The sequence below is a fragment of the Nicotiana tomentosiformis genome, chromosome 7 (assembly GCF_000390325.3).
Source record: "Nicotiana tomentosiformis chromosome 7, ASM39032v3, whole genome shotgun sequence".
Classification (NCBI taxonomy): Eukaryota; Viridiplantae; Streptophyta; class Magnoliopsida; order Solanales; family Solanaceae; genus Nicotiana; species Nicotiana tomentosiformis.
The window spans coordinates 55,539,658-55,552,448 of record NC_090818.1 but is presented as its reverse complement, the minus strand read 5'-3'; the positions used below and the strand labels follow the sequence as shown (position 1 = coordinate 55,552,448).

The 12,791-nt window shown below is 36.3% G+C and overlaps 1 protein-coding gene across 3 annotated transcripts; it reads right to left on the bottom strand.

The window, feature by feature from the left end:
• Positions 1 to 125: 125 nt before the first annotated feature.
• On the bottom strand, positions 126 to 12,161 carry LOC104115801 (3-hydroxyisobutyryl-CoA hydrolase-like protein 1, mitochondrial). Of its 3 annotated transcripts, none has more exons than XM_009626513.4 (14): positions 11,912 to 12,158; positions 11,748 to 11,828; positions 11,570 to 11,638; positions 11,420 to 11,483; positions 10,339 to 10,418; positions 7,118 to 7,201; positions 5,762 to 5,846; positions 4,516 to 4,601; positions 4,282 to 4,403; positions 3,513 to 3,573; positions 2,996 to 3,094; positions 2,811 to 2,912; positions 2,686 to 2,727; positions 167 to 424 (listed from the first exon to the last, which is right to left on the bottom strand). In XM_009626513.4, the coding sequence occupies exons 1-14, from the start codon at positions 12,002 to 12,004 to the stop codon at positions 296 to 298; spliced, it is 1,197 nt and encodes a 398-aa protein (XP_009624808.1). In that variant the 5' UTR covers positions 12,005 to 12,158; the 3' UTR covers positions 167 to 295. The 3 variants fall into 3 exon arrangements, with proteins under 3 accessions (XP_070037659.1, XP_009624808.1, XP_070037658.1); XM_070181557.1 differs by lacking the exon at positions 167 to 424 and adding an exon at positions 442 to 2,255 and having other exon boundaries at positions 11,912 to 12,161; XM_070181558.1 differs by lacking the exons at positions 4,516 to 4,601; positions 5,762 to 5,846 and having other exon boundaries at positions 126 to 424; positions 11,912 to 12,161.
• Positions 12,162 to 12,791: the final 630 nt, after the last annotated feature.

Sequence of the window (12,791 nt, the reverse complement as noted above, 5' to 3'; positions counted from 1 at the left end):
CTGATCACCTTTTTGTATGTCATACTAGTTAATTTCTGTTTAGAAATATTAAACAGCCCTTCGTCCAGCTAAAACCATGCATTGGCGTTTTTTTGTCTAACATTTGCCGGTGTATTACTGATTCATTTTTGTTTAGTTGCTGTGAGAAAGTACTGCTGCTTGCTCATTTCCTCGAACAATTCACTAGCAGTTTAGATCGTTGTCCTTTTTCAGAATTCAACCAAAGTTATTTAGAAGGCATGCATATTAGTGCTCTCTTAATTTCATTCATCCAATGAAACAAGTAATTAGAATGTTACATAAGCACAGGTAAAGCTTCCGGTTGCTGTGTTGGTAGCTCCAAATCCGGTTCCAATGCTGTTAGAGGAGAAAAATACTCATCTACCATGTCACTCGTTACATGTTCCAAGCTTGGAGGATCCCACTGCATGTTATGTCAAACAGTAAGGCAATTCAAAAACTGGCAACTAGCATGCTCTAAGAGCTGAACTATGGTTGGCTGAAAAAAACAACTCCAGTAGGTAAGTGATAAATGACTAAAAGTGTATGTTTTGATCTCATTTGTCTTATGAGTTACAGGAGATTACATGTTTTTTGAAGTGAAATATGCTCATTACGTATTTTTTTGGATAAAGGAGTAAGTTTGGATGATAAGTGATCAAAAGATGTCAATCTGTTGCAAAAATAAAAGGATGAAAAAACTGGCACGAAAACAGATGCGAAAAAGGAGAAAATTGAGTGCACAAAACAGTGAAGCGAACCGAAGGCACGGATCGCTTCGCGAAATGAAAATTTTTCAAAAGCTGAGTCCGCGTCGTCGCGCGAAAGTTGATGTGGATTCCAGTTTTACAATACGAAATTGGATTGATTAGCTCCGCCCCATACAAACCCTAATTGATATAAATACATTCTAAGACGTCATTTTTTTGGGGGGGGGGGGGGGGGCACCACTTTAGGGTCAAACACCTTTGGAGGCAAGAATACGCTAGGAGCAAGAAGGAAGATTCAACCACGAGTTTTTCCTTTCTTCTTCCTATTTTTTATTGTTGGTTATGAATTTTAATATTGTATTTCTATATACTATTATGAGTAGCTAATTGATTATCTAGAGTTTGGATGAAACCTTTTGGAGGGTGAATTCTTGTTAAGTTTTAATATACTTTAGCATTTGAATTTCTTTACTTGTTCACCTACGTGCTTGTTTTAGTTAATTGAAGAGCTCTCAATTGACTGTGCCTATTTATTATGTATTGCTTGGAAAAGGTACATATTTAGGTGGTTGTTGAACAACGTCACTCCTAAAGTATGTGAGGAATCAATACGACAGGTTTAAAGGTGAGTTTAGGAATAACAAAGCCTGTTGTCATAGTGAGCGGTAAGATAGTGTCAGCTAGCATAGTTCGGGAGAATATATCTAGTAAATTGTTGTAGTTGCTCGGGAGAGAATTAGAGGCAACTGAAGTATTCACGATCAATGGAGAATACTTAGACAAAATTATAGGAGACGTAGAATGAAGAATTTCGACAATTGGGGAAATCATAACTCTAGGCCTCCTTAATCTTGTCTCCAACCCTTAGTATCTTTAGTTGATAATTTACTACTTTAATTTGTTAGTTAATTAGTTAGACTTAAAAATCTTAATATTGATACTCCAGAATCTGTTCAAACTTGTCTTCTTAATGATAGTGAACAATTATAACTAGACCTTAATTTTCTGCGGGATTCGACTCCGGACTCTTAAACCGGACAATATTTGCAGCGACCGCTTATCATTTTTAGGACTAAAGTTGAGCACGATCAGTAAGAAATGCCATATTACTATTGAAAATGGACTTAGGCAGCATTATCCACAAGACAAATATAACGGTGATGTTTGGACCAACTAGCGTTCACCTTGACTATTCCACCAAGCACTTGCTACTTCCACTGCATTGGGTAACTCCTTTTTTTTTTTTTTTTTTTGAGATGGTAACATCAGGTGCCAGGTAAGTCTACCCACCAAAACTTTAATGGATGGGAAGAAGTCACCCAATGCTTTTTGTCCTTGTTCGAATTTGAGCACTGGTCTTCAAGATTTTCACCGACCTCATTGACCGATAGGCCACACCCTTAAATGCTCGTAAGACCGACCCCACTAGAGTTGATGCCCTGATTAGCATGATGTAACAATATTGTCCTGAGATGTGCTTATTTGTGCGTGCGTGCGTTTGTGTCAGCGTGGTCTCCTTTTCAATTGTAGTTTTTTTTTTTGGAACTGGAAAAAGAATAGTTCAATTGTATAGGACCTCAAGGATTGGCTTTAAAGTGTAACAAACTATTGAGAATGCTTTTCTGCCCGAATGAGTTACAAAAATGCATGCTTTAGAGGTGTAAATTGTTTTCTATGACAACCTACAATCTTACTCCATACAGTTGCTCCACATGAATATATTATTTTCACCCTTTACTATTTATGACTATCATAGAAGATTAGGCTTATGCCTCACCCAACATTCTTGTTTGCTTTTTAGGCTGGCAAGCCTTCATGACGAATCCTTATGCCTCACCCACAATTTAATACTACCATCACATGCCCCTAACCTTTATCTTTAATCAATGACTTCAAAAAAGTGCTTCTACACACAAATTGTTTCCATGAAGATACATCATACTAAATGAAGTGCCAAAAAAGAAAAACGGTTTACCTTGGGGGAAAGATCTTTATCCAACATCCGTGCTCGAACCCCCTGTGAGAAGACACAGATGCAGTTTCAGTTGTAAGGACTCATAGCTTCTACTAATTGAACCAGATTCAAGAAACATGCTGTACCTCACAGTAGTCACGAGTAATTCGTCCAAAGAATGCTTGTAATGTCATTCGATACTCACGAATTATGCACTGCTCAAGAGTTTGAAATCTGCCTTCACGTATCTGGTAGAAAAAGCACTTTATGGAGTGTCATCCAAGAATGCAGGTGGGCATGTTACAGGATAAAATGTTCAAAAGGAACTTACTGATCTTAAAGAAACCTTCAAGCTCAATGGCGACACCTCTCTTAGTCTCTTCAGTGTTGAAATGCACAAGGCATCTGCTGTTTTGCCTGCCTCACTTTCCTAAATTCTTTAGGAATTAATGATCAGAGGTGTGCCAAAAAGATATTTTTTCAGAAAACAAGAGAAGAAATTTAGACCCTATTTGTATTGCCAGGAAAGAAAACTCTTGTCCTGCAGAAACTATTTTTAATAGATTTGCGAGCTTGGCTGTGCTATTAAGTCACAAACCTAGAAAGACTTATTTCTATATGCTTTCTGACTATTGTTTTCAGACAAAGATGAGATGTAGATATCTATTATGTACACTGACAAAAACTCTGTTTTTGGAATTCTGCTATAAGTTCTCATCCTTCAGAATTTTGTTTGATTGAACATAAAAATAAAGATATTAACTCTCTTATCTTTTTAAGAGCTTTTGCTTAGCAAAATAGAATTACATCTTTTTCACAGAAACAGAAGATAAAGATTACATGCTTACCAGAGAATCAATGATTTCCTCCACTGTCTCATGGCAGAAACATTTATTAAGTGTTTCAATCCTACACAGGACAGACAAGATGAATTAACAAAAACATCAGGTATAGGCTGGTATTTAAGCAGAAACGACGCAGAAGGAAAACAGGATAGATAACCAAAAACTTTTGAAAACTAAAGAAAAACCACAATTAGAAGATTCATGAAAGCATGAGAAAGCTTAATCCATAATCATCAGCTTGTAAAATTCATACTCCTCAAATTGCATAATTTCAAAGCATCAGGAGTTGAGGCAAGCAAGGTATTAATATATACAGAAGAATGACAAAACAAAGAGAGCTCAAGGTGCAATGAAGAGTTCTAAAGAAAGTAACTAACAATGCCACACATTTTAATTTTGTAATTAGTAATTCTTTTATCAAGATTGCATAGGGCATAATCTCCAATAAGCATGTTTATGTATCTCTAAAAAGACGTAGCTATACGAAGTGAATGCCACTTCGTTGAAATTAATTATAAAAATGAGCTAAAATAATTGCTACAAGGCAGAGAACAACTCAAAATGGGTTAGCGCACGAAGCATTACGAGAACCAGAAGCATGAAAACTTTAGGGTCCATAGACTGGTTCAAGTGGTTTCTACAACAAGAGAGAGGGCGGCGCAGAATTTCTAAAGAAGCCTAGACACCTAAAGAAGCTTTATGAAACCCAGTGAATGGAAGCTCAAATAGTATGGATCTCTAATTTGGACCTGGTGCACACGATAAGCAGTACCTTTGAAGTACACTCATTCGATCCGGATGGACAACATCTCCAAATTTTGCAAGGGAACTTTCAATGATAGAAGGTTCGTCCGTTATAAGCTTTCCGAGTTGTTCCTCGATTAAGGGAAGCCTCTGAGAGGATTGAAAAGGAGAAAGGCGACATAGCCAGATGATACATATATCAGGTAATCTTAGTAATTGTACAGCAACCGGAGAAATATATGATTCAAAGGAAGGAACTGACTTCGCTGAGACAGTAGTGTGTAGCAAGACCACAGGACATCGTTTCCGCTCCACTGAGCTTGTCTCCTGTTAGGGCCAGGTACTCTCCTGCAAATGCAGTACATAATCAGCTCCCTAGCAACTAATATTGCCTGTTGCGACAATTCTTGAACCAGGGTGAGCCATGGTACACACAGCAATACAATGGCATTGAATGTATGAATTGCAAAGTGAAAGAATAATATTCATGATGATAATGGAGGATGCTTCTCAATAATGTTAAATTAATAAATCCAAAGAGGAATTACTAGCTGCAGTTCATTGTTTTAATATTTCCTACTTTTTCTTTAAAAAAGCTACCAACATAAAGAATTTCCTGTGTCAAAACACTGGGGGATGACAGACAAGAGAAGAATTTGGAAGGAAATCAAAATTCATGGACCTTTCAGAAAAAAGGTGGAGCAGTTATGTAAGATAAGAAAAGATATCTATATCTTAAAAGCTGAAGAGTTGAGCACATATTCTTTTCATTAGATAGACCACTTAAAGAAACCCAATCACATCCAAGCTCTCCTCCCTTCCTTTTCCATCTCCTGTCCAGATGACCAGCACTCCGCTCCCTTCCTTTCTCCTCTTCTTTGTTCCAATGAGAATAGCATCGCCAGAATGCCATTCCCTTAAAATTTCCACAACTTCCCTTTCTACCTTGTCCATCCATAAAGGTTAACAAATCATTGATGTCTTCACTCCTTCCAACATCAGCAGCACAATTTTTATTTCACTCCAGCATTCAACATTTCATGTCCAAAAATGTGACTGAGATGAGAACAGAAGTACTCTGGGAACAAATTTTTTTCGTGTGATCAATTCTTTTTCTTTAAGGAGATGGAATAAGAGACCTAATGAACAAGTCCAGAACATGTGATCTAGGCATATGGAAGACAAGTCTGACAGCTTTGTTGCATGCTTGTACTTCCCAGAAAGGCTTCATGAGAACAACTGACGACAACAATAAAACCATCCCTGATTGAGGGTAAGGGCAGCACCCTCTTATAGAAAAGAGAAACCCCAAGTAGGATTTGACACAGTGTGGTGTAATTTTCCACTTGGAGCACTAGAAAACATCCAAAGGAGATAGCTTTCAGTATTAGCTTTTCAGTGTGGGAACTGAGTTGATTCCTGATAACTAGCTGCTAATCAATTTATCACCATATGAATCCACAAAACATCAACAGAATGACTGCTTGCCAAATAATTGGCAGCTTTACCTAAATAACCAGGTAGGTGTGCGAGGTAAAAGGATGCACCAGCATCTGGATGGAAACCAATCAATGTTTCAGGATTGGCAAAAACCTGCAATTATCATAGCACCATTTTAATTAATCAGAAGTCCATAAAGGAACCTATGTAAGGAACCTCTTTAAGTGTTTTTTGCAAGGATAAAGTGAATACATTCACTTTCACTATCACCTATTCCACGATCCAACTTTAGTACACCTAGTTTGTCTTACCAAGCAAATATCATGTTTAAGCAAATTCTCAGAAAAGATTATCAATATAGAAAATCACAAGTTAGATCAATCTTTGGTTCAAATAAAGAAGTCCAAAACATCAATCATGGATATCATGATAACAACCTTATCGCGTGCATGAAAAATGGTGAAAGAATAGGAGTGCATAATAGAAAATGAATCATATGAAAGAGAGTGAAGTTGTTCTAAAAAGGAGGCATAGAAAATGAACATCGTTAAAACCAACAGGTGCTACGCCATAAGATCAGAAAAGAATATAGTTCGGCATAAAGCAGCGCAAAACATATGGTACTCAATTCGTGATATGACAGACGAATTACATGGATGAGCAAGAGGCAAAGTTAAGCAACGAAGCTGATTGCAAGCGAAAGTGTCTTCTTTTGATCCCAAGAAGAAAAGGTAAGCTAGAAATTTCTGTTTCCTTTCTCGAGATCATCCTTGTTAGGGACTCCAAATCTCTTGACCTCAACTCAGAAGGAAGATTTTGTTCAAATACTTAGGAAAAACAAAAAAAGGATTAAGACTGTTCAACAATATGAAAATTGCAATCTGGACTCAAAATATGCATGCCCATACAACTAGTCACATAGGCATCCCCAGCAGGGGCGGATCCAGCCTATTACGTGTGGGTTCCCGGGAACCCAGTAGCTTTTGGATATACCCTGTATATATACTACAAAATCTACTAAATATCCATAAATATTTAATTGTGAACTCATTTACTTATTGTATATTTATTTAAGGTCGCTATAGGAACCCATAAACTTTAAATCCCGGATCCGCCTCTGATCCCCAGTAGGTAGAATACCAGAGAGTCAAAAACCACTTAAAGTTAATGTATTTAAATTTGGTCAATTTAATGGTAGAACTAACAAAGAACAGCAGAAGTTATGTTATTCGTTTATGGGTACGTATTAAGTATGGATGTGCATAAGTATTCAATATGGGAAACACCAAACATTTTGCTAATTTATAGTGTATATCCACACTAAGTATTCCCACCCTTATTGCACCCATTTGACAGGGATACATCAAAGCAAATGAAAGATACTTAAAAAGAACAAAATTGCAGAATAAGGGCAGATATACTACAGTTTTTTCAGTCGCAACACGGAATGTTCCTGGGATTGAAATTGCAGCTCCACCACCCATTGTGATTCCATTTAGAAGAGCTACCTGCGTGAGAATCAGTTGAGTCCTTTAATTGCAAGAAGCTACTCCACTGCCAAAAGAGGTGTAATACAGTCACCCAAAAGAAGAAACAGAAAAGGTAATGGAAAGTTATTGTCAATCAAAAAGGGAAGAAATCCTAGATTAAAGCTGATCTAGATGAAAATCTTCATAAATGAGTGCGGGACTTCATGCATCACACTAGAGACTAGCAGATCACAGAGTGCTGACAGAAAAATAATGGATGTGAATAACGTCCTTAGTCCAACACTGGCCCAAACAAGCTATTCGGGTTTGTCCCTGCTCACTCGAAAGCTTATGCCCCAATCGCTAGTAGTGGAGAACTCAGAACCTTATAAACTAGTAAAATAAGCCATACTATGTTGACAAGTATTACAATGAAAGCTAATTGATCGAGACAACTTGCACATACTGATTCATTCTCATGATCCGGTTCCTATATGGAGTGACACTGTTACGAACTGCTTGTTCTCTAATCAATCACATGTCTTCCTCTTTTTTACAGCACAAAGGTTCTTCTGTCCTTTATTCGGATCAATCTCTGACTCCTCTTCTCCATTGGTGTACGGGTGTACAAGCTTCATCCAAGATCTCACTCCGGGAAATGACAAGCTCCAGTCAAAGTCTATCAAATGTACTTTCTTGGGTACTCCCATCACTAAAAAGGTTACAAATGCTATGATACTGCTACACATAAGTACTTTGTCTCAGCAGATGTAATCATTTTTAGACATCCTCTACTTCTCACCAAATTATTCAATCAAAAGACCATCCCCATGTTTCTTCCCATTCCAACTCGTCTGACTCCAACTTCTCCTCCTTAAGTCTACTCCAAACGACTTCTAGACTACTCCAGATTACCTCGACTAGACCTCCACAGCTAATAAGCTGATATTTATACCCTATGTTGCTCGGGCTCTTCGAAAATATGTCGGATCCTCCAAAATTAGTGTGTTTTTGGAGGATCCGACACAGGTGCGGCATCATTTTGGAGAGTCCACGCAACATAGTTTCTACCCATTATACAGGTACACAAAGTCCGTCATGTGACTCATTGCCTACTTCCAGGATCAGGACATCCCCTGCTTCGGTTGAGAATCATCAGATGCAGCTAATCTTCATAATGCTCTACCATGTAAAGAAAACGAGAAGAGGTGATTTGGTAATTGAATTGTTTGATTATCTCCTCAAGCATGTTGGGGTTAAAATAGTGTTTACATGTAATCCTAAATAAGAAAAGAAAGTAATTCTCTTCCTAATTACACAATTGTAGGAATTGACTCTTGCCACATTAACAACTTACTAATTCTTAACTGCAACCATCATTAGGGTGTAAAACTAAGCATCTTAAATAGTATTATTCTCATAGAGATATAGATAATAAATTAAAGAAGACAAACTTATAAGCAATCCGAGATTTATTAATAAACACAGTTATGCCTTTAGTTAATGACTCAAATTAATTGAAGCAAGTTAAAGAGAATGCGAGTAGTAAATGAATTGTTAGGGAAGGTCATAACTCCAGGCTTTAAACTTAAATTCTCATGTAGTTTTAGTAAATTGTCAGTGAATTCCATAACATATCATCGTTTTTATTTAATTGTCAGCTAAATTCTCCAGTGGTGTTGGTAAATTAATCCAACAATTGACTGTCTGAACAAACTGAAGTTGTTCTAAATTTGATACTTGATAATTGAAGAATTAATTATTAACATTTCTCTGTGAGACGATATTCTTATTCTTTATCACTTGATTGAGACTTGGAACATTTGTGTGTGCGCTACCGAGCAACAGTGCATAATTCTTTATCTTACCACTAAAAACCACAATTCCTTGATTCTAAGAACGGGGAGACATTGAGCACACTAGGTTAAGTAAAGGAAGAATCTGAAAGAGTGGTGATGCAAATGAGCACAGAATAATATAACAGACAAGAATTTACTAAACATCGAGCCATAGGCAGTTAGAGACTCCAAGATTAATTAAAGAGTGTTTGGTTGGATTGAAAAATGCAAATTAAAGGTGTGAGGAGGATTATCAAGGTAGGAGAATTATATATAGGTCGTTTCTCTTGTTTGATAAGTAAGTGAAAGAGGATTGAAATTGGAGGGGTTGGAAATATTTCCGTGTTAGCTTTTATATATAGTCCACAACGAAAATTGGAAAAGAAAAAGTATTTTCTTTTACCTACTGTGAGTCATTTATCCGCCTTTTCCCCTCCGTGATATCAAACATAGTAATATTAATCCGCGCGTATTTTATGTTTAAACAGGTAAAATTATGAATCTCTGCATGGTCCTAGGAGATTAGATTCCAAGAGAACACAAGTAGAGTATAATGGCGAGGATAATTAGAGTGAAGAGCAGTAGGAGTGAGCCAAATATTTAGATCCTAGAAAAAGACTGCTTTCCACTCACTAATGCGTGAAAGAGTAATGAGTACTAAACTGCTAATTTTTCACTATTCCACTCCATAGCCAATGAGAGGAACCAATAAATTGTGGTCATAGGATATTTCTTAAAAACTGTGGTTTTATAGTGCCAGCAAGTCCATATTTTTCAATGCAGTAACCAGTAGTAAAAGCTAATTTAAGTGGTTAAAACCTAGGTTCAGCAATTAATTAAAAGGCTAGCAGACCTTGACAGATTCTCGAACATTATTAGAAGTAAAATTCCAAAGGTAAATAACTATACACTTGTACTCTTGCAGAGCCTGCTGCCGTTAAGAAGCATTAACTTAATTCAATACTTGGACCTTTGGCGCAGAAGACATTTTACCTGCACCCTTCATAGAATCTCTGATTTTCTAAGCTTCTCTCATTATTGAGAAAAGGCAACAAAGGAGGAGAAATTAGTATAAGAAGCGGTGGATAGACATACTAAAACTTCTTCTTTAATTGTCAGCAACATGTTTTAAGTTCCAAGAAGACGTGGATACAGTTGCTCAACTAGATCATAATGGTTGCTGGAGATGTGTGATACACTGGTTACTGGGATTCGTTACCAGTATCCCACCTGGAACTTTGGACCCAGAGTACAACAAGAGGAATATCTAATGATTACAAAAATTTCTGTCATCTATTATCTGGAGAAAACGAAAAAATAAAAAAAATAGACACTCACCTGTGGTTTCGAGTATGTGCCAATAACATATGCTAGACTGTATATTTTCTGATAAAGTTCTTTACACTCGTCAATGTTACCTGCATAATATAGTGAGAAAAAAAAAACAAGATCTATAAGGGAGAAAAGAGCTCCCAAAGTAATAACAACAGAAGAAGGTTCCCTGCAGCATTTGTGTACCAATGAGCGCAAAAATCAATATATATGATTTTGAACGTTATATAAAGAGGAGGTGTGTTGGAGACCAAAATTGGGAAGGCTAGTGTTCAATCAAATAGGTGAAGATAAGAGGAGAGGTTCGAGAGGGTGATTGGGGAAGACGAGGTGAGGGAGGCGGTGGAGAGATGCCGGAGTATGGTTAAAGGAGAGGTTATGGAGACCATTGTTGCTTATCAGTAGAACGGAGAATTTGAGAGAAGCTTCAATGCAACTGAAAAAGGAGGGAGCAACGATTATTAAAGACTACAAGCCAATAAGTTTAGTGGGAAGCATCTCTAAGATAATTTCTAAGGTGCTTTCTATAGACTAAAGAAGGTTTTGGACAAGACAGTGTCTGCATCTCAGATTGCGTCCGTGGAAGGAAGATAGGACTCGCTTGTCCATAAAAAATGTTCCTTTTTTTCGAAATTTATCTTCAAACATATACGTTGGACTGATTTTTATTTTAAAAAAAAAAAATATTGAACATGAGTTTCAAGTTAAGTAAAATTCATTTCCCTCACAAAGCTACAACAAATTTTCAAGTGAAATGCATGTCCAAACACATTAATTTAACTCCAAATACTATTTCTCCTCAACAATCACATTTTTTATGTCCAAACACCGGCTTTGGTGGAAAACCATTTAGCCGACTCCAAAAGGGAAGTAAAGATCGAGAGCCGGGGACGTCGAGAAGGTCTATGATCATGTGAAGTAGGAGTTCATGGACTTTATTATGATGAAGATATATTCTGGCAACGGAGAAAGAAGTGGATTAAGTTTTTCATATCAACTGTCATGCCTCACCGGGAAATGTGGGTGAAGAAAACAATATTGATAATTTAGCATAGTTGCTAAATAGCAAGAGGAATAGCAGTTGTACCTTTCTGTATCATATTATAAGTATTGATAACATCACCTCCAGCACAAAATGCACGGCCCTTCCCCTTTCAAAAGTTGAAAAATAAAAAAGGAAACTGATCACTCAATGGAAAAATGATTGTACAAGCCGAGAACATTTTCAACTAATTACCTTCAATATTAGGAATCCAACAGCAGGATCATCTCCCCAACTTCTGTACAGCTGCAATAACCTAGACCCCTGTATATAACAACAACAACAACAACAACAACAACAACAAAAAGAGTCATTCAATGAGACGAGAAAAACAACAAAATATAGATGCATAATTTGAAGGTGATAAACTGACAGTGGAATAATTGAGAGCATTAAGCACAGAGGGCCTATTGAGAATAACAGTCCTATTAGAACCTTTCCCTTCAACTAATACCTGAAATCAAGAAATATTATTTGTGGATCATTGGTTAAAGTGGAAGTGTCAAATACAGTAATTGAAAAAGTGTGTGCGCTTACTGGGTCGACAATGACATCGCTATTGGACAGAGTACAAAGGCTTCTGCAGTAGCTGCGGACAAAAGGACGCAGTAAGAATGATGATTTGAACATCTGTATTTCTCTGTATATTTCACTTTCACCGGAGACAGAGACAAACTTCCCACTTTTATTCTACCAACTTCTGAGCAGTATCACCATACTTTACTCGAGGCACCACTATAGCAACAACTTTGTTTTTGTTTCTTCACTTCTATTTCAAAACGTTAACCATCCTCTATATTTTAAATATTTTGGCATGGCTAGAAACATCTAAAATTTCTAAAATTTTGTCCGTGAGTGGAATGTTTTTCAAAATATATTTGTGAGTTGATAATAATTATTAAAATTTGATTATAATGTAATTTTGATTGCAGTAGTGATACGAAGTTATGAGTTAAAGATAATTATAAATGAAAATAATTTTGCTATTAGTCAGATAAGTTAATTTTCTCTTTTGGTGAAAAATTGATAATTAAAGCCAAAAAGTAATTTGCTTATGAAAAACACTGTTCAGCATTTTAAAATATATTTATTTATTATTTTGGTGTTTCTTTTATTTTATATATAATGGTGATTTTCAGCTACCTACATCTCTTACTAATTCAGATATCAAATAATCCTATTAAAAACTTATATAGATAGGAAAAAATGATCCTTTTTTTGTTTGTATTTGCTTAGATTCGAACCCCAGTCTTATATAGTTTACGTTCTAATTTCATTCCCTGTTAAACCATAGCTTTGAATGTTGATAATTACCAACTATCTACATTTTAACTTGTGAAAAATAAAATTTATTAATTTAGTTGTCGAAGCTAATCAAATTGACTTTAAATAGGCGAAAAATAGACTCTTTAGCATT